Source organism: Penicillium atrosanguineum (genome assembly GCF_028827265.1).
Source record: "Penicillium atrosanguineum strain IBT 20685 chromosome Unknown utg000004l_segment0_segment0, whole genome shotgun sequence".
Classification (NCBI taxonomy): Eukaryota; Fungi; Ascomycota; class Eurotiomycetes; order Eurotiales; family Aspergillaceae; genus Penicillium; species Penicillium atrosanguineum.
Genome location: NW_026623136.1, coordinates 1,151,178 through 1,176,322, shown reverse-complemented (window position 1 = coordinate 1,176,322; position 25,145 = coordinate 1,151,178). Strand labels below are relative to the sequence as shown.

Sequence of the window (25,145 nt, the reverse complement as noted above, 5' to 3'; positions counted from 1 at the left end):
GGAATTGTGCACGGCAGAACCACTTGTTTACGTTTTAAGTGTTTATAGCCAGGGCTAGACCTTCATTCAATCTACCTTGTGTATACATTTCACTCATGACACGATTGCAAGCTAGACATTCATAATGCCTTAACAAGCCTCGACTTCGTCCCCGGGAACAAAAATAAGCTCGCCGAAATGCGGGCTATTCTTGGCCACCTAATTGAGCTAGACAACCAGGTCGTCTATAACATTAAACTATCCTTTGCGTAAGGAACTTGATTAATAACCATGACTCAACTCGTGCTGGGGCCCTATCTTTGAGTATGATGGAAAAGCCGCATCTGCTGAGATGGAGCAGGAGGAGAAGGTGAGGACCTGCTCGCTACCTAATCCCTGCATTCACGTGTAGAATCAAAGTCAATCTTTCACCGATAGGCCTCAAGCAAAACTTCTCTCTCATGGGTACAAAGTGCTAGCAAAGTTACAGAGGTGGCTGGCTGATGGTCAACATTCAATGGTTATAGAGGGATAATCAGGGATTGCTAGGCATGGTTATGCTGCTTCGAGTATTTTAAGACCAGGTGGGGTTGTGAATCTGGCTGAGTCTATGTAATTGGGGTCGGTAAAGCATTGACTACTGATGTTGGACTAAGGATCTGGAATGCATCGAGAAGTTATCGAAAGGTGCCCATAAATCCATTTGAAGAGAGATTAGGGATATGGTTGGAACATTGAGGGACTTAAAAAGGAATGCTTGAAGCCTTTTTACAACACCACTTGATGCCTTTGCTATATTCTTTCAAATCCCAGATTAACTACTGCCGCGTTGAGCTCGACCGCCGCTTCGTCAAGGCATCAATAACCCTTGTATAGAACTTGGACGCCTGCCCCCGACTAAAGGTGATATCCACCGCCAAGAAATCGGGAAGGATATTCACCAAGTCACGATCCCTGTTCGCATCCAGCAAGGGCAAATACTGGAATTCCGCCGACTCGTACTTCGACGAAGCCACCTTGGGAATAACAAGCTTGAAGTGCAGTGCTGTGACATTGTTAGATGTTGAGACGGCACAGAAGAGCTGAAGGTTACTCACTTCCGTTGACACCGGTCTGAATGCAGTCGTATAGATCATCTGTCTCTCTGTTCTTGACATCCCGGATAATCAATCCAGTCAAGTCAGTATATAGCTCCTCCTTGAGCGAGGCGAGCTGGGCTGCTTGTGCGGCCTCGGCTGTCACAGCGGCGGTTGCGCGGTTGGTTCCAATCTTCATGGCGCTTCCGGGGACCTTGGCTACACTCTCGAGGCTTGCGGCTGTGCTGCGTGCTGCGGCGAGCTTCGTCTGCAAGGCCTTGACTTCGGCCTGTGTCGCCGCAAGATGAGAGCGAGCTTCCTCGGCCTCGGTCTTGAGCCGGGCCATTTCGGCATCCCGGTCTTTAAGTTGCTTCTGGAGAGTGCGGCTCTGCTGTCCAAGCGCTCGCTGTGCTTCTAATTCGGTTCGGAGCGAAGCGACCAATTCGTTCGATGCTAGTAGGGAATTAGTGACGCTCGGCAGACATACTTTTCGGGTTGTATCGTACCTGTGGTGATACTCTCACATTGCTTGCGCAACCTTTCCATGTTGGTGTTGGCTTCTACGATACCAATCTCGCGAAGATTGCGATACTTCGATTCTAATCCATCGTGCTTCTTGGTGAGATCTCCAATCCTACGCCTTAAGTCCGGATCAACAACTTGCTCGACTCCAAAAGCAGACTTGCGCTTGTTTGGTGAGGCATCCTGTGTCCGTACAATGGCCATTCGGGCTCGCGCATTCTTAACAACAGATGAGGATGCGTAGCGAGTTGGAGGGTCTGGGAGAACAGACTCGTCAACCCCAGGCTCGGTCTCATGCATCTGCGAATCGAGCACTTCGTGTTCAGGCTGTAGTTGCTGTAGTTGGGCAGCGCGTGTCGGAGTGTACTCAAATTCGCCGTCTGTCTGCTTTGCCACGCTGGGTGCTCGGGCTCGGCGACGCGCTGCGGTCGCTGTCGTTGTCGCAGCTGCTGGCTTAGCCTTCTGGGCAGCGCGCGAAGTCTTCGTACCCTTTGTAGCCTTCGGATCTTCATTCTCCTGGTCATTGGTGTCTTCATCCTCTGTTGACTCCTGCGTCACGGCTGCCCGCTCTTGACCCGCAGGATTATCGGCCGTGCGACTGCTTCCTCGAGGTCTCCCTCGACGAACAGGCTTTTTGGCTACTGTAGCTTCATCCTGAGACGGTGGCTCTGATGCCTGCTTCTTTGCTCGCGTGGTTTTGGTCTCGGTGGCAGTTTCGTTGGAAGTACGCGGTCGGCCTCGTCGACGTTTGACGGGAGGCTCGTCGCGCGCGTCGGGGAAAGGGGCGCTTTCGTTTTCAGTGAGTTGCATCAGATCCTCATCATCCGAGCCAGCAAGGGCAGAGAGTTGAGTAGGAGCTTTCCGTTTCGGCATATTGTAAGGCGGCCTTTTGTCTGATATGTGTAGGAGACGCGACTATCAACAGCCGGGGAACATGTGACATTCCGGGACCACACCCGCCACGGCTGCCCGAACCATCGGCGGACTTTGGACTTCCTCTTGGACTTGGTCTGTGAACTTCCCCGGACTCACGGGCTCCATTCCTTCAGCTCGACACTTTCAACATAACCCGATTTAATTCCTCTCTCCATACTCTCCCCATCCCCATCCCCATTTCACCTCCATCACCTCCATACCGTTGTCGTCATGGCTTCAGCAGGCGGCCGACGATGGCAGCAGTTCCTTCAGGAGATGATCATGGTCGCTGGTACCGTGAGTTTCGCCGGGTGTCGCATCATCATTCCAGTCTAACAGCTTGTCTAGTCCGCCTCCGCATACTTCCTCATCCGCTACCTCCTATCGCGCCTCGACTTCGACCCAGAGAGCCAGAAGAAGGAAGAACAACGCAAGAAGTCGGCAGCAATTTTGCGCAGGTTAGATGGTGGGGAAGACTCAGATGATGAATCGTCTCGACGCGCGGGGGGTAAAAAGGGAGGCCGGCAACGGCGAGCCGAGCTTGCATTGACTCAATACGAGCAAGCCATCGCCATGGACGTTGTTGCGCCAGAAGATATTCGGGTGTCATTCGAAGATATCGGCGGTCTCGATCATATTATCGATGAACTGAAGGAATCCGTGATCTACCCGTTGACTATGCCTCATCTCTACTCCTCCAGCTCCTCTCTTCTGACTGCACCCTCCGGTGTCCTCCTGTATGGCCCGCCTGGCTGCGGAAAGACCATGCTTGCCAAAGCCCTGGCATCCGAGAGTGGTGCTTGCTTTATCAACTTGCACATTTCCACGTTGACAGAGAAGTGGTACGGTGACTCGAATAAACTGGTGAATGCGGTCTTCTCCCTTGCGCGCAAGCTCCAGCCTTCCATTGTCTTCATCGACGAGATCGACGCCGTCCTTGGAACCCGGAGAAGTGGAGAGCACGAAGCAAGTGGTATGGTCAAGGCCGAGTTCATGACCCACTGGGATGGTCTCACCTCGGCCAACTCCATGGGTGAGCCACAGCGGGTCGTCGTGCTCGGCGCGACCAACCGCATCCAGGATATCGACGAGGCAATTCTTCGGCGTATGCCCAAGAAGTTCCCTGTTACACTTCCTCCCGCCCCTCAGCGTCTCCGTATCCTCAGCTTAATCCTTAAGGACACCAAGGTCGACCGGGACAACTTTGACCTGCACTACCTGGTCAAGAACATGGCCGGTATGTCCGGCAGTGACATTAAGGAAGCTTGCCGGGATGCAGCCATGGCCCCAGTGCGGGAATTGATCCGAAAGAAGAAGGCCGACGGCACGCAGATGACCGCCGTCGACCCTCAAGAGGTTCGCGGTCTTCGTACGGAAGACTTCTTCTCCCATGCCGGAGGTATCAAGGTCATCCCGCCGCCTCAGGGTAGCCAGGTCCTGGGGTCCGTTTCAACTGGCAAGGTCATGTCGGAGAAGGACGAAGGCGAGTGGAACACCGAAGATGAAACCGAAGATAACACGGATGCCCGTCCTTTGGTGGCTGAGCCTCCAGAGTAATTTTCAATTCTATGTTTAATGTAGACGACTATTTGCTTTGATTTCCAATTTTGAATTGAAGGAAAGGCGTTATCGGAGACTTGGGATCTCGATAATGGCCACATTATCTGATCGGTGGCAAGTTGCAAGTGACTTCTGGCAGGGCCGGGCTATGTTTATAGAGTGATCTGATGAGTTCCATGTACAACCGTTCCATTGGGGCTATATAATACAATATTCGCTCCATCTCTACATTTCCAAGATGCTAGCCACGTACTGGTACCTCCAACAAGTGGAGTTTTGCCGGCCAACGTCATGTACCTGCGACAGGGCAAAAGTCAGCTGGCGATCACGCCTCCCCCCGAAAATCTTCCTTCTCTCTAGCTTTTCGCCTATAATTTACACCCCTTGCACTCGAAGTCGAACCCACTAAGAATAATCGCCCTCGCGGAGTGACGTGGGATTACTGCTGTTCTCCGAACTCGAGGTGCCGCCTTGTGGGTCGTTATCGTCACTGACCACCTACGCCTCCTGCGCTCTCCTATCGCATCCATCACCTTACCACTCCGCATTTCCCCCACCTCTTTCGCCCCCGAACGATCTTGCTATATTACTTGGAATTGCCGGTACATGATTTTTACTGTTCGATCCAAGCTTTGAGGCCACGCAACGCCGGTGGTAACGAATGGGTCTCTCCTAGAAGACCACTGATGGAAGTCAGTGCCTTCACAGCAACACACGTTCCTAAAGGAGCCTACGACTCGCGCCCTTGGAGGAAGAGCTCCATGGGCCTCGCTGATAGGAATGAGTTCCCAAAATAGCTTCGTCAATGCTTCTGTGAACTCCAACACTGTCAGCACAAGCGCCGCCTCTGCAGTTCGATCGCGTCCTCGCCGCCTGGTCTCTTTCATGGACGATGAATCCGACAACGCGGTTGTTAAGAGCAACAATAACTCATACAATGAATCGCAACCGCTTGCCTCGGGCACAACGCTGTCCGCGGATATCGGGACGGTTCGTTCCCGCGGTGCAACCCCCTCGCCTCTGTCCTCTCGCGGCACATCACCATTACCAATGACACATCCTTCCCGTGTCACCGAATCTGCATACCGTGGTCGTAACGATACAATATCACTTGGGTGGAATGGATCATCAAAAGCCTCGTCCTCGCGAGGGGCCGCCGATTTTCTGGACTCGCCCTGGTCGTCACTTCAGAACCTGGCATCATCGGTATTAGGGAGTGACGCCGGACAGGCTACACTAAACAATGTGAATAAGACACATACACGGAGGAAGCCATCGCGGTCAGACTTATATATTCGGAGTATCCCGAGGTCAACGCCCTCGGCGTGGGGCCCATCAGGGCCTTCGACCCCGGAAATCGGAACTGGAACCAAGGAGGAAAGACAGGCACTAGTACAGGCGAAGAAGCGCGAGGCGCTTCTTCTCGCCGACTCCGACCCGATTACAAGCCGCAACTTTCGACATAAGAAACGCGATTCGGGGGATTATTTTGATCAGCCGCTGAACCCAGAGCACGATGAAGAGGCGCTGGCCTATATTCACCATGTGCAGGCCACGGACAGCATCACGGGAGTGACCATCAAATATGGCTGTCAAGCTGCGGTATTTCGAAAAGCGAACGGGTTCTGGCCGAATGACAACATTCAGTGCAGGAAGACGGTCCTTTTGCCAGTAGAAGCATGCACGGTGAAAGGGCGGCGGATCCATGAGGAGCAACCGGACCTCTTGGGTAGCGATAATGAGGATCCGAATGACAGCTCTATTGCACCTCCGGCGGGCTCTACAGACGATTCGACACCAGACCATACAAATCCTGGCTCTTGTGAATCACAAATGAATCGCATCTGGAAGCACGAATACTGGGTGCAAATAGACGGATTCCACTCAAGAATAGAGATTGGCCGCGTTCCTCGGAGGGCTCTAGGATTCTTTCCTCGCACTCGTCGGAAATCCGTGTCCTACTCCGACGCGGAGCCTTCTTTCGGCTCTTCTCAGGACGTGACAAGAAGTCCGTCCCCAGCTGGATCCCCGTCAATCGGTTCATCTCAGAGCGTTCTTCCCCGCATTCGAACTCGCGGTGATCAACCCAAGCCGCGCCCTGCGCACCCCATGCGCCCACAACACCGCCGGCAACGTAGCAGCATCAACCTGTCTGGTACCGGAGTTGGTACCCTTGACCGCGATTCCACCGCACCGGGGCCTGCAATGGACGGCCTCACCCAGTGGTTCTCTAAACATGTGACCTATCTTGCCCCGCCTGCACCCCAACAAAATAACCGAAAGCTGTCTTTCGGTTCCGAGTCGACTGTCACATCCAACACATCCGGTCTTGAAAATATCGGTGGCGCCCTCGAGGGCTGGGTCCGAAAGGTTGCAACACGCGCCAAAGCCGGCATCAACGACCTCCAGCAAGCCAACCCAACCCAACAAACCGGAAGTCGAGGCCGTAACACCGGACTGTGGGGCATGGGCGATCTCATTGAGATGGACGATGCATCCGAAGGCCGCAGATCGCCCAGCGCATTCGGGACCTCCCGCCGACCTGACCTGCAAAGCACGTCCTCTTCCTCCGCATTCCAGACCGGGGCCTCCGCGTCCTCGACGAGCAGGTCTCGCGCGAATGGTCTCGGAACAGGCTCGGGGTCGGGGTCAACTGACCGTCTAAAAGACGACTGATGTGTTTGATTGCGTCCAGCGTATATAATAGAGCTTCCTCGCCTTGTACTGTGCCTCTTTTGAGGATCCACGGATTCTGCATCTTCTTTCCTTCTATTCTTTCCTTCGATTATCATGAGCGGCTTGGTGTTTCTTTTCTTTCGGCGGACGTTGTCGTTTGGCCTTTTAGCAGGGCTGCTTGGAGCAACGCATGCATAGCAGGGGGAGGTTGATGTTAGGGCTTCGCATCTGACTGTCTGTAACTGAGCTTGGCCTGTTGGTTAATGGAAACGGCACCTTTAATTGCGTACCCGACTCATGTAAATATCTCGCCAAGCGATTTGGCATTGAACAATACTACTTAAACCCTCTCTAATGTTGGGTATACCAATCATCAGCCTCAATATTAGTTTGCACACAACGAGGCTTCGTCTCAAGTAGTCGTTTATTGATATCTAGGTCTCGTGTTTCTTAGGCCTCCGATCAAAAAGGTCGACAAACTTTGTACGCATATATGCGTCTAGCTGGCATTTCGAGCAGCGAGGAGGTACCATTGTGAGCCTTTAATTTCGAATGAGAGGGATAATAGCATCAACAAGGCATAGAGATATTGGAAAAATAGCATGAGACACTTCAGCCCGCGTCGGGTGAGTGATGGCAGTGAAAAATAGGCAGTAGAATCATGGCTTCAAACTTATGCACACCCACTCTATGTAGCAGAACCAAGCTTTCACTCCCCTTGACCGCTTGTACCCTAGCTAGCCACCGCTTCTGCCTTGACAAGCCTCAAGCGTGATACCATCCCCCCTGACCCTAAGGTCATACGGATAGTGGCGGCCACTTATTTACAGTTAACGTGCAAACTACAGCGACCAGTATGTGTACGGTGCGTCAAGTACGCTTTAAAATGTCCAGGTTTCAATGCATGAACCAGCAGTGTCTGCAGATCGAACCCTTTTTCCGCGTTTACCCCGAGATTTTCCCACCTATGAGCGCGCTCGTCAACACCACTTGAGCCTGTTCCTCTATGCAGAGCCAAGCATACTGCGGGGAGCTATCTTCTTAAGACTAGTCTCCGAGATGGAATGTACCTGTTGTGATCCTCCTTCCATAAGAAGGTAAGAGGGGTAACATGTAGTATAAGAAACCATGTTGCCCCAAGATCCATAGTCATACATTCGTTCTGCTTATAGACTCAGCGTTGAAACAACTTGAACTCATTCCCAGCAGATATATCCAGCTCCCTAAAAAAATTTAATTGCAAAAAACCGACAATGCTCCTCTTACCCATATGCGTCTTAGCCACCCTCGCCCATTCCACCCCTCTCTCAAAAACAACCACCAACCCCCCAACAGCAACTCTATCAAAGACAGTCTTCATTGGTAGAACCTTGCCCGAATTTAACCAAGACCTCTTCCTTGGCATAAAATACGCCGACAAACCAACCCGCTTCACACCATCCTCACTCAAAACCACATATGCCTCCAACGATAGTAACTCCGGAGCCTATGATCTTTCAGTCGGAGGGTTCACGTCTTATAATCATGTGTACTACAACGCATCAGAATACGGATATGACTGCCCAGCATATGGATCTGATACGACAACTCTTGTTAATCAAGGCTTGGCTCGGTTGGATGAGGATTGTCTGAATTTGAATATAATTCGCCCTAGGGGGAGTGGGGAGAGATTGCCGGTTATGTTGTGGATTTATGGGGGTGGGTGGCAGCAGGGGGGCGACTGCTGATCCGAGGTATGTTTTGTTTTTGCTTCTATATTACACTCGGATTAAGGGGGGGGGGGGAAATTGGCTAACTGGGAGAAATTTGAGTGTTTAGGTACAATATGAGCTATATCATTCAACAGGGTGCCTTAAATGGTAAACCAGTGCTTGGTGTGTCCATTAATTATCGCATGGCTGCATTTGGGTTCTTGGATTCAGAGGAAGTGCGTGTAAGTTGTCTGCTCACTCTGGGATCTTTGCAGGGAGTTGACTCTACAGGCCGAGGGAAATACCAATCTCGCCCTAAGGGATCAACGTACGGCTATGCATTGGGTGAAGAAGCATATCGAGGCATTTGGCGGCGACCCGGATCGGATCACCATCTGGGGCGAGTCTGCGTAAGTAGAAGTTCTTTTTACCTCCAACCTGAGATTTAACTAATGTCCAATGTCTGGCTTTCTAGAGGCGCCTACAGCGTTGGCGCTCACCTCGTGACAAACGGCGGAGATAATGAAGGTCTCTTCAGAGCTGGTACGAACCTAGGCACACTTAAAACGGAAAAATTCCATATATAGCTAAATTCTTGTACCAGCAATCATGGAATCCGGCAACGCCGTCGGGCCCCCATACAACGGCACCTCATGGCATCAACCAATGTACGACCGACTCATCGAGCGCGCAGGGTATGTCTAACCATCTCCACGAATCCCCGATCTTATATCTAAACCGAGTCCAGCTGCACAAACGCCACAAACACCTTACAATGCCTCCGCGACCTCCCCTACTCGACAATCTATAACGTGGCCTACGAGGGTCTAGAGTGGTTCGCCACAATCGACAACATCTTCATCTCCCAATATCCCCAGATCAGCTATAAAGAAGGGAAGCTCGCCAAAGTGCCTATTCTATTAGGAACGAATACAGACGAAGGAACTAGTTTCGGTACGACAGGGACGAATACGGGTGAGGAGTGTATCGAGCAATTGACTTGTATGTACCTCTTCCTCGTCATATGGACTCAACATGAACGGCTAATGGAGAAAAAGTGTCTAAACGCTGGGTCCTCGACCGTACTGAAGCTACCGAGATTCTCTCACAGTATCCCAATATCCCGGCCCTAGGGTGTCCCTACGGGTGGGGCAATACTACCTGGCCGTCCCTAGGACTGCAGTATAAACGCTATGAATCCATAGCGGGTGATCTGGCGATGTTCGCGCCGCGCCGGATGCTAGCGGACACCATGGCTAAATTCGAGAATGTATATTCGTATCGATGGGATGTCGCGGCGCTGAATACTAGCACGACGATTGGAGTGCAGCATTTCGCAGAGGTGTGTTCATACATTGAATTCTGAGACGGTTGACCTTGTAGGACGATGCTGATGAGTTGACTTTGTAGATCCCGTTCGTCTTCGCGAACCCGGTGCAGAATATCACAGCACTCGGATCCGATCCGACGAGATTGGAATTGGGGCAATTGGCGGCGAGAATGTGGACTTCTTTTGTGACGAATTTGGATCCGAATGGCCATGGAGGTGAGTCTTTGAGGTTGATCCTTTGCGTCTTTCGGATGGTACATGTATTGACGACTCTAGTATCGCACGTTCCCCAATGGCCGGAATATTCCTCCAAGATAACGAACTTCGTCTTCCGCCTTCCACGCAAGGACAGCTATATCGAGGATGATACGTATCGCGCGACCGGAATTGATGTTATCAATAGTATCGCTCGATGATATGGAAACAGTAGCTAGGATTGCATGGTAGAGTAGCAATGAGCTCCGTGAGAACAAGTTCCAAGAAACTTACAACCCATATGTAAGGGCCTACGTAAAAAAAACCAATGACTGGTGCGACAGCATCTCTCATGCTTCTCCTCAAAATTCAGAGTCGAAGACATGGAGAGCAGCGGCTCAACTTTTATTGATAAGACTATTCCACCAGTTCGGCACGGAGACGGAATCCGAGCTCCGCGTCGACTCAATGCAAAGAGATAATGGTAGCAATCTAGTTGGCCTTCTGGCCGTTGATGCTGACGAGCTCGACATCGCTATAACGGGGTTAGCGGTGTGTAGCTGAAATGGGATCTGAGGGGCTTACAAGACGAGGTCAGAGTTGGCAGGGATCAAACCGGGGAAGCCGCTGTGAGGTAATTAGTACTTGAATCACGTCCAGTGCTGTAAATATGTATAGAGGTGTGTCTGGGGTTCAAGGCTGGAGCTTGGAAGGTTCGTGAGAGCTCGGATAGCATGTTACGTACCGGGAACCATAACCGAAGTCGCTGTGATGAAGGTTAGCATTGAGGGACTCAATGATGACAGTTGATATTTAACTCACCTGCTGATGGTCAGGATAGCGCGCTCGCCCAGACTCATCTGGGGGACACCCTGGTCCCAGCCTGTTCATCACACGTCAGCAAACAATTCTGATGAGAACCTAGTGTCGTTTATCGTCTGGTTCCTCGAGCTTCCACATACCCTGGATGAGACGGCCGACACCGATGGGGGTAGCGAGAGGGGTGCCACGGTCACGGGAGCTGTCGAACCTATTTGATTGAGTGTTAGTATCCGCAGAAATGCAGGATAGGAGGTGTCTTACTTGTCGCCCATGAAGTGGTTGTCAGCCTTGCTGGCGTCATACACACAGCCAGTGTAGTGGAGAGCGACATTGTCGCCCTTCTTGGGGAAGGTGACACCGTCACCGGGGGAAAGAGTAGTCTTCTCGACGCCCATTTTGATAGATGTGTTGTGTTGATGGAGGGGGATGGTGATGGTGAAAAACGAGGGGCAGCTGTGATTTTATCCACTTTCCTCCGAGTGGGGTTTCCCGACGTAATGCACTTTCCACCTTCTTCCTTTCTGTACCGGGGCTTAGCACCTATGCTTACGGGCCACATTTCATGTCGATCCCTAGAGTCTGATTGACGCCTTTTCGTGTGGCGAGGGTTAATGTCTGGTTCTCCATTTGTCTCTGTTGGGAATTCCCGGGAGCCTGCTCTGATGCTTTCGCTATCTAGGTGGGGGATAGCTCGGGGAGCTTCCTAAGCGGGTTGTCTGATCTAGTGCCACCGTGGCTTTGTACGGTCAATTGATTGGAATGTTTCTATAGCTCCTAGATCCGCTACAGGGCGTTCCAGAACACCCGCGATCAAAGCCTGCCCCGTGCTTCCGAGGCCGCACCCTGACGGAGGAGGGGTCTCCGGAACTGTCGACCGTTATTTTCCGTAGACTATGCAGATCAGAGGTAGATTGATTCGTCAATTATGGTTCTACCTCGACTATGTATATCGAATCATCTACAACTATGCACGCACTATTCAACCTTGAAGAATGCCGTCTTCTTCACATCCTCCACAGAGATAGCAGCAATATGTGTGCGCGGGAACCGAGCGTCGGGCACTGTCCCCGATGGCTCCGCCAGCTTCAGATAATGCAGGGTCTCAATACCAGCAACGTCCAGGAACTCCAGAACTTTGTGGAAGTTCAAGCTGATTTGATCCACGCCATGACTGTCATCCGATAGACAGAAGCGGCCACCACGAGCCACGAATTCCTAGACCACTCGTATTAGCCCTACTCCATAACCAGAAACAAGACAGCCAAGAACATGAACATCAACATGACCATCAACATCAACATCAACATCAACAAAAACATACCTTGCAAATCTCAGCCTTAGGATAAGGCTCACTCATGCCCTTCCTCAGCGCAGCCCCGTTAATCTCCAGCATCCCACCATACCCCGCAATAAAGTCCAAATTCCTGAGAATCCTCGCCCAAACCCCCTCCCAGCTCTTAAAGCTTCTCTCCATATCATCACTCTTCAACCTAATAAGATCAAAATGCCCCACCACCAGCGGCTTAAGCTCCTGCAGCATATCAAGCTGCGCATCAAAGTAATCCTCGAAAAGTCGCAGATCCGAACCACCCGCGAGATCGCGCGCTTTCTCGTACATTTCCCGATCATAGTCAATCGGCATTGTGTGCATGTGGTGCAAGCTACCGATGAAGAACTCGAATGGGAAGCGGGACAGTGAGCGCTCGATTAGAGACTTGGACTCGGGCCGGATCCATTCGCATTCGAAGCCAATGATGATCTGGATCTGAGCGGCATACTTGGTGCGGAGGCGGACGGCTTCTGTCCAGTAGGCTGCTTCGTTGGTAAAGTGCCATTCTTCAGTTTGGCCTGATTCGACCTGTTTGAGGTGGTTAGATTGAAGATGACGAGATGACGAGTTGATTTGGAGGTTGGGTTGGGGGTGGGTTACCTCTTCCGGATAGAAGTCTTCTTTGGCGCGGGGCATGTGCTCTGTTAGGCAGAAGACTTGCATCTTCTTGGAGATGGCCGCTTGGATCACATCTTCAAGAGAGTCTTGAGCGTGGCCTGGGCAGAATTGCCCTGAATGGCTGTGATGGGAGAATGGCATGGTGGTGTCTGAGTTACTGTTAGTAATCGAGGGTTGGAGGCGTCTGGGATGGGACCTGAGGTAGGGTAATAGAAGAGATCCTTATTACAGAATGCACACTTAGTTGGACTTACTTTTTCGCCTCAAGTACTTTTCAGTGTTGGTGAGGGATTGGATGATCGAGGGGAAGATGGCGATAGAGTCCGATAAGGATTTCCGCTCTTAAAATGCTCCGAGGTGAGATTGATCCAAGCTTCACATGTGCTTACATTTTGCATTCTACGATTCAATTGATTCAACAGTACTATAGTTTCAATTGGGTTGTACATTTACAGTAGGCATTGAGTGCGTTGGCCCGCAAGGAGCAAAGGAGCATCTTCACCTCTGGAACGCATCTACCATCGAAGAGATCCAGCTCTTTTGAAGAGAATCCCTTTTAATCCTCCCCAGGGCGTCTATCTACGCCTGCTTCTCCTCCAGACTGTTTTTTTTTTTTTCAGTTCGGGCCCATTCCGCGTCTTCTCAGTCCTTCTCCCATTTCATGCTTCATTTGCCCGGGTCTTCATTGTCTTCCATCTTCGGACCTTTGTGTTTCTTCTCCTTCCCCTTCTCCTCCTTCCCTTTCAGCTGCGGATGCGAATGCGAATGCACATCTCCAGTCCACGCCAGCACCGTAGCAAAGGCATACTCCCCATCATGCGAAATTGAAAGCCTCCCCACACTTCCCGGGTTCCCACTTCTCCCCTCAGGCCAATACACAATCTCCGGAATCGAGCTCTTATCCTCCTTATTTCCAATACCCCCTTGCGCCCTAACAACCACATCCTTCCATCCAATCTCGGCCGCGCCTTCGGGCGCAGCTTTGCGCGCAGCTTCTTTCGCCGCGAACCGACCAGCTAACCAGCGCGTCATGTCAGCCGTGATTGGTGGATTGGTGGAAGTGCCATGTAGTGCGAGGGTTTCTTTGAAGCGCGTTGTGAAGTCGGCTTGTTCTTGGGGGTCGAGGATGCGCCGGGTGAAGCGCGTTAGGTAGTCGGCGCGGTTGAGGAGGCGGGATATTCGGGGAGTGTGGACTATGTCTGTGCCGATGCGGAGGGGAAGGGGGAATGGTAAAGGTTTCATTTTGACGTGAGTTTTGGAAAGGGGGGCGGAGGAGTGTGGAATTGAGGGCGCGGTTGGAGGTTAATATTCTTGGTGTGGTCACGTTGCGCGGGATCGCACGTTTTAGCTGATTGACTGCGGGGAAGAACTTGATAGCTTGTGTTATCTGGAAGATGCGACTGGGTAATAAGCTTAAAGATTCAATCCGATCATCCGTCCTATGCGAATGTGCACAGTGGAGCTAGGATCCTAGTCTCTATTCTGTAGTACTACGGTGCTTCAGCGGAGCTCTACAAGCTACATGGAGACCCCATCAGCTTTCCTGGAATGCGACTGACAGTATCGCAGATCACAATCCAGGTAATCAAGTCCTTTAAAGGGACCGTGATGGACCAGGGAGAGCAACAGACAAGACAGCCCTGGGCCCTCAGCACTCCCCATTCAGATGAGCGCAGCTCCGAGAACCCCTCAGGATCCCCAAAAATTAGACCAAAGTCAGAAGAAACACGAAATTGTCCTATGCAGCGTACACGCCTCTTATGTACAGATCCACGAAATCCACCCCCGACTTCCGAAATCGTCCGCCAGCTTCATCGCCACGGAATCCAACAATCTCGTAGTCCTTTCATGGAAGCGACAGACGAATAAAATGGTCGACTCAATGCATCACGTTATTTCACGTTTCACGGTCGGTCCATCGATATAATCCATTCGGGGAGGAATTTAGTGCTTCTCCGACTTCTTGTCGCCGTCGACCTCCTTCAGGAAATTTCTGATATTTGTTAGCATTGATCAACCCCAACGCGAACGTAAACTTCCATTCGCTTCATTCAATGCGATAGATCAAATCAAGTCGATGTTTCGTTCAGGGTCACGTACTGGATGAAGTCACCCTCTTCCTTGGAAGAAGCGTTGATCGGGGGACCAGCGGCGGTCTTGGGCTTGGAGCCACCGCTCAGGGCGAGGTAAGAGCCGGCGAACATGGAGCCGAGGACAGCCATGGAGAGCTAGATCAATGGGGAAAGGTCCGATTAGTTTCCTGGGTCCATGTGTAGCCGGGACGCAAAAAGGGATGACTGAGGGAGCGCGGCCGATGGTTCCGGGGTCGATCGAGCACTTACGACGTGGGAGCCGACCTTCTTGCCGGCGATCTGGTAGTAGACGACCATCTTGAGGGAGTGAGATGGGAGAGGAGCTGGAGGTCAAAAGCGATGTGGAAGCGGAATCCTCAGGCTCGGAGTGAGGACGAAGTCGGCTCAAAAGACCGCCTTTCCTCATTCGGCTAGTGCATGTATCAGATGACTCAGCTGCCGCTCAGTCATATCATCTCCCGAGTTAATCCGAGTCATGTGACCCATTCGGGAAAGTCGTCACGAGCGCCGGGGAAGAGGAAGGCGCCTAAGTGGTTGAAGGTTGCAGGTTGCATTTGAATTGTTGTGGAGGAGAGGGCAATGAAGTGGCAGGAACTCATCCAGGTGAATTTCAGTAAAGAGTATAGAGTATAGTTGTTACGGATGCCATAACCGGGTTGAATGGACAGCCGCAATAGAACCTCGGAGGAAAAGTGAAGTATTCCAGGGAACGCTGTATACCCCGGCTATGCACCTTCTCGGCTGCCACGCGCGGGTTTTATTCACCCATTTAAGTGCCTGGTCTTGGTCCGATCTTATGATTTCGGGCCATTTGACCATTTGTCCTTTTTGACCCTTGGACTTGCTGCATTTTTGCACTTCCCTCCCTTGCTTTGCATTTCAGCGAACGCCCATCTGGGAGCCCCTCGGTCTTCTCTTTACTCCAATATTCTCTATACACTTTATTCCTTATTTTCACGATCACACGATCACGATGGTCTGGGGGATTCGCCAGAAAGACACTCCAGCTCCCACGCTCAATGACCAGCCGGTGACGCGAGAGAAGCTCCCCGCAAAGCTGCAACAGCTAGTCGACGAAGAAGAAGACTTCTACGACGACCTCTACTCTCCCTAGTACGTGCGCAACTCCCGCACCAAACCATGGCGATTCCCCGATTTCCCGATTTGCAATTTCCCAACCTTCCCCCTCTCCCCCGAAACCCGGCGCAAGACCTGGAATCAACTCTGTCGTTTCCCGCACAGCCCGACTCCACTTCCCGGCGCATTGTCTGCCAATGACGTACACTGCAAAGGAAACCAGCCTCAAGAGTCACAGAGCCACAGAGCCAGAGTCACAGAGTCACCACAGTCATTAAAGCAAAACCGCAAACTAACCATGTCCTCCTCTGACTCCAGCTCCGTCGACTCAACCGACACCCCCTACCGCTACGCCGCCTACGCCAACCGCATCCGCACAATCCTCCTCTCCGCCCACCGCTATGTCGCCTACACCTCCGACATAGGCGAATCCTTCCGCCCAGTCGCGCACCCTTGGCTCGTCCGCTCCGCCTACGGAATCTCCTGGGCCTACCTAATTGGCGACGTAAGCCATGAAGGCTACAAGGCATACCTGCGCAACCGGCGCGCGCTCGTGCCGCCCGGCGAGACGTATAAGGATGCTAGCGAGCTTCCGCAGGACCAAATTATTCGCGGTATGGCTACGGGGAATATCGCGGGTCCATTGGGCGAGAGCGTGAGCGGGGAGAAAGAAAAGGAGCTTACGCCGTGGTCTACGACGGAAATTTCGCTAGCGGAGGATTATCGCATGGTTATGGCGAAGCGCGCTTTGTTCCAGGGTATTGCTAGTATGGGGTTGCCGGCGTTTACTATTCATAGTCTGGTGAGGTATTCCGGAACGATGGTGAAGGGGGCGAAGAGTACGCTTGTGCGTACTTGGTTGCCTATTGGGGTATGTTTTCTCTCTTCTTTTTTTTTTTCTTTTCCTTTTCTCTTTGCACTTGCGTCCGCGCTTTGAGAGTATGGGATGCTAATATTGCCTCTAGCTCGGTCTCGCGGTCGTCCCGTCTTTGCCTTATCTCTTTGACAAACCCGTTGAAGAAGCTGTCGACTGGGCATTCGGCACTGCACTGCGTATCTATGGCGGCGAAGACGCCGTTCGTCCTCTGCCCCACCATGCCCACCACCGTCCTGACGAACAAGGCACCACTCCTTTGGCGGCTCGGCTGTCCTGGGAAGAATATAAGAATGAGCGTGAAAAGGCGCGCGAGCTCAGACAGCAGGCGGGTGGGTCTTCTGTTTCGAGTTGGTTGGGGAGCTTGTCTGGCTCGGGAAAAGACAAGAAGGATTGAATTAAGCCGATCCTGATGTGATGCATTTCGGGGCATCTCCTTTCTTGGTTTCTTTTTTTTTTTTTTTTTTCGTGGTTGTTATATCTCTCCTGTCTTTTCTTGTATATATCTATTTCCTCTCTTGATTCATACATCGATATCCATTTTCTTTTCTTTTTTTATTGAGAACCTCGTTTTCATCGAGACCGGATGGAAATTCAATCAGATGTTAGATCTTGAATATCGATGTTAGCAATTCCTAGACGTTCGGTTGAATTTTGCATTAAGCCATAGCTTCCAAGTACGATTGGTGTAGGTTTAGTTATCACCTGAGTGGCCATCCCTTCCAAGGTTGCCGACGGGCCGTCGAGACAACCATGGAACCAAGCAGAGCATCTCGTGAGGAACCCTTCCAAGAAAAAGTAAACATCTACATCTACATCCACAATAAAACAAAATAAGTAGGAAATCTACACCTCTCATTCACTTAGTGATGACTACTCGCCGCGGCTCCGAGCACACTTCTGTACAAAAACCACACGAACCAAAAAAATACAAAGACAGAGAGGTATTGAACAGTTGAACCTTAGAAGGTAGTTCAAGTTCAGGCTCAGATTCAGACAAGGAAAAATGAAATCGGGAAAGGGGCATAGCGTCGGCTCATCAAGGATCCAGGCCACCCAACCCATTAGGGATGTGCAAAGGCCGAAAAAAAGTATGACCAGTAAAAAGGTTAAGATTTTCAGATGGCAGAGGCAGCAATTAAGGGTCGTTCTCATTCAGATGTCACAGTGCCATAGGAAAAAAAAAAAGAAAGGTAATTGAGACAAAAGGGGGAATATTCCAAAAAGAAAAAAAGACAAGATCCAAAGGACGGAGTTGCGTCGCTTGGAAAGGTCGAGAAGGGAAATGGGGGTGAAATGGCCAGGAAATGTAAATGTACGTGATATTGACATAGTTCGAATCAGGGTGATGAGATGAACAATGAAAGGAATGTTTTGTGCAATCTCCATCCGCAAGGTTGGGCCGGGTTGGCGACAGGTGGGATGGCAATGTGCCCAACTGTCAATGGCAATTGCAAGCTGAGGAGACGGGGGAAAGGCGTTTTCTATCTTCAAGTCACAGTCGAGTCTAGTTCCAGCCCAGAGAGTTCTCGGCCATCACCGGGGCACTGATCATCTGCGAGCGCTGGCTGGAGGTACGGCCACCGGCGCCGAAGACGGAGCCGGCGTTGGAGCCTTGGCTCATCTGGTCGACGGTTGAGGGAGAGCGCTGGTGAAGCTGCTTTCTCTTGCGGTAACGGCGGGCGACCCAGAACATACCGGCACCGTAGGCGGCGGCACCAGCCACAACACCCACACCGATGCCAACGGAGCTGGCCTTGGTGCTGGAGCTGGAGGCGGAACCGTCGCTCCCGTTGTCGGTGTTGCCACCATCGGTGTTGCCTTCAGTGCTGCCAGTGCTGCCGGTGTTTGAGCTGCCGGTGTCGGTAGGGTAGTTGCCGGTGAACTCAAGGGGAATCGAGGGATCAATCATGGCCATGATAGTCTTAACAGCCTCACTGTCAGAATTGTAGAGGGCAGAGTTGGGGTTAAGCTTCATTGTCTTCAGCGCCTCCAGCTTGGAACGAGGGAAGTAGAAGATAGCCAGGGTGGCGTTGTAACCAGTAGTCTGCCACGAGTAATAAGGCTCGAGGGCGAACATAGTCTCATCGGCATTGGGCATGGCGTGCTTCAGGGCCATAGGGATGTACTCGAAGATCTGAGAAGAAGACAGAGGAGTGGTAGCGACGAACGACCAGGGAAGATGACTGTCGAATCCAAGCTGGAGCAGCATGGAGTCAGAGGGAGCCTCGCTGACACTGGTCGACGGAGTGATCGAGCCAGGAAGCTCGGTTGGTGCAGCGGTCTCCTGGGAGTTGGTACCGGTGCTGGTAGTCTCAGAGGGCGTAACGGTGGGCATAACAAGAATGCTGGATGGCATCCAGTCATTGGTGTTGCTTGAAGCCTGCTGCGTGGCGGTCTGGGTCGCCGTAGCCTCGGTCGAGCTGGTTGTCGAAACGGGGATGACAACAACAGGGGTGGAAGCAGAAGTAGTGGCCTTGGCGCTCTCGTGGGCGCTACCAGTAGGGGTAGGGACGGCTCCAGAGCCAGAGACAGTGCTAGACGCGATACCAGAGCCAGAGCCCCCCGAGTTGTGAGGAGTAGGAATAGTGCCCACGCTGTTAGTGATGGTACCAGAACCGGTTCCAGCACCAGCAGTAGGAGTGCCAGTGATGGCAGTGGGAGTTCCAGTGATGGCAGTCGACTTGACCGGGCTGCTAGCGGGAGCCACGGGGGTGGGGATCAAGCCAATGCCGGTGCCGCTGGTCTCGGTACTGTTAACAAGTCCGCCGAGTCCGAGACTGCTTGCGAGGGAGGCAAGAGGATCCGAGGAAGCAGTAGCAGTCGGCGAAGCGGTGGTTGACGCAGGAACACTAACGGGAATGGCAGACAAGCCGTTCGAGGCAGTAGCATTGGGGGAAGCGGAGGTGGAGCCACCAAGGCCGAGATCACTGATGAGACTACCGAGCACATTACCTGAGGAAGCGGTCGAAGTCTCGGAAGCGGAAGCAGAAGCGATAGAGGACGTCTTGGACACCAGAGCAGTGGAGTCTTTGGTAGAAGTGGTGTTCGAGCCACCGCCCAAAAGAGTGTCAACACCGCTACCAACGGTCTTCAAAACACTACCAAGGTCACCCAAGAGTCCAGCATCAGTAGTTGTCGCAGGAGAAGCGGTGGTTGAGGCAGTCACAAGCGGAGTCGACCCGGAGCTAGAGCCCATAATAATGGCTGCGTCAGTTGAGGTCGCGTCAGTTGAGGTCGCGTCAGTTGAGGTGGCATCAGTTGAGGTGGCATCAGAAGAAGTAGAAGTGGCCGCGGGCGCAACACCGACGCTACTCAAAGCACTTCCAACGCCGCTCACAACGCTGCCGAGAGTGTCACCGACACTTCCTAAGAGGCTTCCGTCGGTGGAGGCAGTAGAGGCGGCGGTAGTGGCCTTGGTGGCCGAGGAGTCGGTGCTGGCCAAGGAATCGGTGCTAGCCGAGGTGGTGTCAGCCTTGTTGGTGGAAGCGCCATCAGTCGTCGTGGCGGCAGAGGCTTTCAAATCGGGGCTCTCGGACGTAGTAGACGTGGTAACCTTGTCAGTCGGTTGGGCGGTACGGGTGGTCGTGGTCAGAGTGTGACGGTGGCCATCTGCATCAATGGAAACAACCACAACAACTTCTTTTCCGGAGTCCGAAGATGAGGCAGCTGCTGTGGATGCAGCAGCCTCCGAAGAAGTAGCAGTTCCACCCAGAATGTTCTCAGCGCTGCTGAGGAGCGAGCCGAGTGGGTTGGTGTCCGTTTCGGGGTCGGGGTCGGGATGGGTGTAGTTGCGAACAACGCGCTTCACCTCGCGAGGGAAGTAGTAGCGGGGGCGTTCGACGTGAGTATCATCCTCAGCTGCGACAAGCTGCAGGCCTCCAATGGCGAAGGCCGTGAGGAGCGACAAAGATCCAAGACGCATGTTGGTCGATCCTGTGCTGGAAATTCAAATGGCGTCCGAATGCTTTGAGAGTACAGAACGAGGGTAATGGGTCTCGTCTGTCAACACCTCGTGTAAAATCGCGATTGCGCTTAAACAATCGTCCGATATCAAATTCCAAGTCCAAGAAATGCGGGATATCTCGAGCTATTGGGACGCAGTCGCAACAGCAGGTAGACCGGGCGTCTAGGCAACGGAGGGTGAAACAGGCGAATCGAGCACGATAAACGAATGGAAGGGGTCGACAACGAGTGAAACGACCCGAATGGAAAAGCGAATGTGGTTCTGTAAGGGAGTGACAGCCTTAAGGCAGAAAGTGGCCGGGCAACGAGTCGATGAAAGAGAAACGAGACGAAAGGTGACCGGTAAGGGGTGAAATTGACAAGGACCCAGGTCAACCCGAAAATCGTCGACGACGCAGCATACAAGGAGAGAAAGGAGTGAATAAGGTGAATGAAGTGTGAGGATACTGTTAGGGGAGGCCAAAGGGGAAATGGGAAATGGGGGCGGTGGAACACGTGTGAAACACCCACCCGTAAATTACGGTAAATTATCTACTTTGTTGCCAACCCTTGTTGTTCCCTCTCTGTATTGACACGCACTTTTCTCTTGAGCCTGTTTTTGCCTGTCTTTGCTGGTCCCTGGTTATGTCGAGTTAGTGTTGTTACAGGTCCGAGTTTGGTTCACTTCCTCAGGTCAGCTATCGCTTGATAGAAAGTAGGACTCATAGCTAATATCTAGTATTTCAACCCTGTCTCCCATCTCGATCTCCCAATCCAGGTACCGCTCCGGTCGGCTCCCCTATCCCGCGACACAGGTACTAGCGGCCATGCAGGAATCCGGAGCTTAGATGCCTCTTCCCACCGTTACCCCGTTATTGCCCTCTGTACGACTAGCGACCAACTCATATCCCGATCGGCAGTTTCCTAGGATCGATCGGATCATCTCCAGGTCTGTGGGTAATGCACGCACCAGTGAAACAAATGAGCAAGATAACGGAAGAGCATGGGCGAGGATGGGAAGATCTGGATTTTCAGTCTGTTCTCCTGAACCCAAGATGGATGGATCTGCATGATCAGTCCCCGGGGCCTCAACGCCGAGTGCACATCACAATCAGCGGGCTTGTAGGATAGTCCAGTCCGTCCGTGGGCCAGACCGACGGCGTCGTCGCAGTGGGGCCGCAACCACTTGCGCGTTCCTGGGCGTGGCTCCAGGAGTGAGAAAGTGCGTGGGCAAAGGCAGGTACACTGACCATGGTCCTTCCCGAGCCTGCGCAATACCACCATATTTCACGGGGATTTCGCCAGCCTTCGCGGGCCCGCTAGCCTCCTTAAGGTCTTAGTGGCTTGCCCTGCGGCGCCAGTCTCGCTCGCCTGGCCTCTTCGGGCAAGCGATCAACAAAAAGATCCTATGAGCGTGCCTTTGCGCTAGCCGCTCAAGTTTTGCCTTCGTTTTCTCTGGGGCCGTCCCCTCGCCCTACGCAGAGTGGTGTTGATGTTAGTGTTGGGTATTTGAAGCGGGCTCAGCCACGACCTAACTGCTTCGGTTCGTCGTCATCCTGCATGGCTTGTCGGTGGGAAATTGGTGAAAGCAATTTGGTTTACATACCAGGTTACACACTCCTGTCTCAAAAACAAGAAGAGGGCTGAGACCAGGATTCAGTAGTAGATAGGATGGATCACCATGTTACAGACTATTGACTAGCTGAATTTACTTGCACACCACACCGATCTACACTGTAAGATTACAGACTTTTTATTCTGCCGGTACCACGTGTAGGTCTAGTGACAGCCGATCGGAATGAAGGGGCAACTGGCACGCCTTCCCCTCTTTCCCCTCTCATCGTCACTTTAACATTCCTGTGTTTGGCATTGTTGTGGGGGTCCTGTGACAAGATCTCGCGATCTCGTGTGGCTCAGTCTGCAATGCGCATGTGCACATGCTTCTGCATCCGTTGCATTGCGCAATGCGGTATTATGTTCCTCTCATTACCGTGTCAAGGTAAACATGGACGTTGAGCTTAAGCTCGGTCCTATCCATAGTCAACTACTCGGGAGCCTTTGCAAGGTAGGTAGATACGTGGAAACCCTTCGAAGTCAATGCGAAGAAGCTAAAATAGTAAACAATGCAAGTGGTGGCTCTGCAAAAGCCCCGTGGTTATATATAGCTATTCCAGGACTATTAGCTCCATTTTCTTTGTTTCGTGCGACAACGGCGCCATTAGGCTGGCATTTCTCAAGTCACGCTGACTTCAGCACGCCAGGGCGATCCCATAATATGCTACCCAGATAGCAGGGGCAACCCTAGCCAAGAATATAAGGGACACAACAGGCGAAATGAACCCCTCAAAAAAACAATAATACAGGATCATCAGCGGGACCACGGACGAGGCACCGCGCTAGACCTGTTCCTGATCTGTCTGAGATATCGTCTCCACCCAAGCCCATGGATTTCCCGTATTATGTCATCAACTATGATGCATAAGATCACGTGATTCTGTTATGGCCTGGGAAAAAAGGTGGACAAGTGGAGATTGCAGTGGTCTGGACCGTCTGCATCTGCCCTGTCAAAAAATGTCAAACACGTATCTCATGTGGAGGCTCTCCAGGGTTTTCTCATTGTGCGATCGGACCCAGAATCGCACGTCATGGCTGGCCTGTCTGGTTCTGGTTCTAGTCTAGAACGAGTTTTGTGGCTGGACCATTGGGCCCCGGTGGTGGGTTCTAGACGGTCGCAGGGTTTGTCTATTCTATCAGATCTTACGTGTCTCAGCCTTATACTGGTATTGCCTCTGTCGGTTTGATCATTCTATTCTAGGCTCGAGTCCGAGTGGCCTGCTCAGGTGGGCACTGGTGATGTGTCTATGTACGTGCCCCGGTGGGTCGTGGGGATATGCTACCATTAGCACTGAATATATATCCACCTTTTCTGGCCGTGGTTCAGGGTAGAATTCTATTTGAAAAGCCACGCGGGAAGGTATTATTATAAGAGCTCCATCTGGGCAGCCCTGTAGGGCTCCAAGACCTCGGGATGGAAACATGGAAAATGAGTGGTCCATTATGGTGAATTGCCAAAGGTAAAAAAGACGCCGCTGTGGAAACGTCACCGGGACGCGACGCCATATGTGCAGCGATTATACATGATTCTGGAAGCAACAACGTTTCAATATTGCAACATTATATGCGTCAAATGTTATAATTCCTACCTAGTCAGACCAACAAAATGTGGTAAGTAGGCCCCTACTTACCTGAAATCTGATTCATCGCCTGCACATATATACAGCCGGACCACGAATATAACACAAATGTTCCAAATAGGCGGCAGTATCTAATTCCACCGGAGGAATTGAAGGACATTCATAGGGATTCCTTGGAAGAGGTCTAAGAAATGGCGATGAGGTGGGCTGAAAGAGGTCGAGAAAGAGCTGAAGAATAAAGTATAGAGGCCCCTTGAGATTTTCTTCTCAGGGGAGCTGTAGAGCGCTCCATACACCTATAGGTTGCCTAATAGTATATCATAAGACTGTCATTCTGGTCAGATCTATTTAGACAGGTGCACAGTTAATACTGCTTTAGTATTTAGTATAGCTTCGTCGAGTTCAAGAACGGGATCTATTAAGAAGCAAACCCGGTGCCGTATGGGAGTTTATAAACAAAATATGGTCCTAGACATGAAGCCAACCAATGCACCTGTGCAAGCGACATCGCCTGAAATAAGATCTTCCCTAACAGTGCCAGCATGCGTGTGTACCAGCCAAGCCTCGAATGCCAAGCCACCAGGGTCTCGGGGTTGCACCTGCTTAATAATCAACTTGGAAAACTTCAAGCATCGATTGGGAGTTTTGAGGGGGCTCAAAACTTTGAATGATTCAATGGGTTCTATGTTCGCTGAGGTAATAATCTGCCCGTCACCTGTTCCAGGCGAAGCTCGATTGTTTTGGCTAGACAGCGACAGAGGGGCCGGTTCGGGGCGGTGTATAGAGCTGGATGAGGACAAGGAAGGTCCAACCTGCCTACTTTCCATTTCTACACCCACCATTATGCTTCTGGGAGGATTATAAATCAACAGGAGAAGGGAGATCATAGTGAGGTATTAAAAAACCAGGATTTGATAAATCAAGAGCATAAATAGCCCATTAGGCATTAAAGATCGTATAAAGTCTTCAATTTACCAAGTCTTCTTCAAAATATTTTGTTCACCTCTCAGAACGCAGCCTCTCAGAATGCAGCCAACAAGGATTTTGATCACTGGAGCCACAGGCTATATGTAAGGATACCCGAGAAAAGACCTAAAATATATCGTGCTTTGCTACCACTTCTTCTACTGACTTATTCACCACATAGCGGCGGATCGGTTCTCATGAAGCTGAGATCTAGCTCCGATACAACAGTACAGAATTCTCAGATAGATGTCCTCATCCGAGGAGAGGAGAGAGTGGCCTTGT

The 25,145-nt window shown here is 51.7% G+C and overlaps 10 protein-coding genes across 10 annotated transcripts; 4 read left to right on the top strand and 6 right to left on the bottom strand.

Annotated features, from left to right (window-relative positions):
• Window positions 1-797: 797 nt before the first annotated feature.
• N7443_005748 (putative chromosome segregation protein (Pcs1)) lies at window positions 798-2,450 on the bottom strand (the record flags this gene model as incomplete). The annotated part of the gene is made up of 3 exons (XM_056885804.1): window positions 798-1,024; window positions 1,077-1,508; window positions 1,562-2,450. 3 exons carry the CDS (start codon window positions 2,448-2,450, stop codon window positions 798-800), a joined length of 1,548 nt encoding a protein of 515 aa, XP_056741252.1.
• A 273-nt stretch (window positions 2,451-2,723) lies between these two features.
• On the top strand, window positions 2,724-4,049 carry N7443_005747 (protein-degrading AAA family ATPase MSP1; the record flags this gene model as incomplete). Its single annotated transcript, XM_056885803.1, has 2 exons — window positions 2,724-2,789; window positions 2,841-4,049. The coding sequence occupies 2 exons, from the start codon at window positions 2,724-2,726 to the stop codon at window positions 4,047-4,049; spliced, it is 1,275 nt and encodes a 424-aa protein (XP_056741251.1).
• A 783-nt stretch (window positions 4,050-4,832) lies between these two features.
• N7443_005746 (putative LysM domain protein) lies at window positions 4,833-6,728 on the top strand (the record flags this gene model as incomplete). Its single annotated transcript, XM_056885802.1, has 1 exon — window positions 4,833-6,728. One exon carries the CDS (start codon window positions 4,833-4,835, stop codon window positions 6,726-6,728), a length of 1,896 nt encoding a protein of 631 aa, XP_056741250.1.
• Window positions 6,729-7,981: 1,253 nt separating this feature from the next.
• Window positions 7,982-10,165, top strand: N7443_005745 (putative triacylglycerol lipase (LipA); the record flags this gene model as incomplete). The annotated part of the gene is made up of 9 exons (XM_056885801.1): window positions 7,982-8,354; window positions 8,383-8,461; window positions 8,547-8,661; window positions 8,711-8,829; window positions 9,024-9,114; window positions 9,163-9,421; window positions 9,478-9,761; window positions 9,830-9,965; window positions 10,026-10,165. The coding sequence occupies 9 exons, from the start codon at window positions 7,982-7,984 to the stop codon at window positions 10,163-10,165; spliced, it is 1,596 nt and encodes a 531-aa protein (XP_056741249.1).
• Window positions 10,166-10,436: 271 nt separating this feature from the next.
• Window positions 10,437-11,161, bottom strand: N7443_005744 (FKBP-type peptidyl-prolyl cis-trans isomerase; the record flags this gene model as incomplete). The annotated part of the gene is made up of 6 exons (XM_056885800.1): window positions 10,437-10,479; window positions 10,530-10,571; window positions 10,690-10,710; window positions 10,767-10,827; window positions 10,907-10,974; window positions 11,028-11,161. The coding sequence occupies 6 exons, from the start codon at window positions 11,159-11,161 to the stop codon at window positions 10,437-10,439; spliced, it is 369 nt and encodes a 122-aa protein (XP_056741248.1).
• Window positions 11,162-11,741: 580 nt separating this feature from the next.
• N7443_005743 (histidinol-phosphatase) lies at window positions 11,742-12,855 on the bottom strand (the record flags this gene model as incomplete). Its single annotated transcript, XM_056885799.1, has 2 exons — window positions 11,742-11,981; window positions 12,088-12,855. 2 exons carry the CDS (start codon window positions 12,853-12,855, stop codon window positions 11,742-11,744), a joined length of 1,008 nt encoding a protein of 335 aa, XP_056741247.1.
• A 525-nt stretch (window positions 12,856-13,380) lies between these two features.
• N7443_005742 (uncharacterized protein) lies at window positions 13,381-13,956 on the bottom strand (the record flags this gene model as incomplete). Its single annotated transcript, XM_056885798.1, has 1 exon — window positions 13,381-13,956. The coding sequence occupies one exon, from the start codon at window positions 13,954-13,956 to the stop codon at window positions 13,381-13,383; it is 576 nt and encodes a 191-aa protein (XP_056741246.1).
• A 702-nt stretch (window positions 13,957-14,658) lies between these two features.
• On the bottom strand, window positions 14,659-15,183 carry N7443_005741 (ATP19 family protein; the record flags this gene model as incomplete). The annotated part of the gene is made up of 3 exons (XM_056885797.1): window positions 15,057-15,183; window positions 14,815-14,942; window positions 14,659-14,707 (listed from the first exon to the last, which is right to left on the bottom strand). Exons 1-3 carry the CDS (start codon window positions 15,102-15,104, stop codon window positions 14,659-14,661), a joined length of 225 nt encoding a protein of 74 aa, XP_056741245.1. The 5' UTR covers window positions 15,105-15,183.
• Window positions 15,184-15,780: 597 nt separating this feature from the next.
• On the top strand, window positions 15,781-17,155 carry N7443_005740 (uncharacterized protein; the record flags this gene model as incomplete). Its single annotated transcript, XM_056885796.1, has 3 exons — window positions 15,781-15,920; window positions 16,203-16,755; window positions 16,850-17,155. The coding sequence occupies 3 exons, from the start codon at window positions 15,781-15,783 to the stop codon at window positions 17,153-17,155; spliced, it is 999 nt and encodes a 332-aa protein (XP_056741244.1).
• Window positions 17,156-18,265: 1,110 nt separating this feature from the next.
• Window positions 18,266-20,683, bottom strand: N7443_005739 (putative mucin family signaling protein Msb2; the record flags this gene model as incomplete). Its single annotated transcript, XM_056885795.1, has 1 exon — window positions 18,266-20,683. The coding sequence occupies one exon, from the start codon at window positions 20,681-20,683 to the stop codon at window positions 18,266-18,268; it is 2,418 nt and encodes an 805-aa protein (XP_056741243.1).
• Window positions 20,684-25,145: the final 4,462 nt, after the last annotated feature.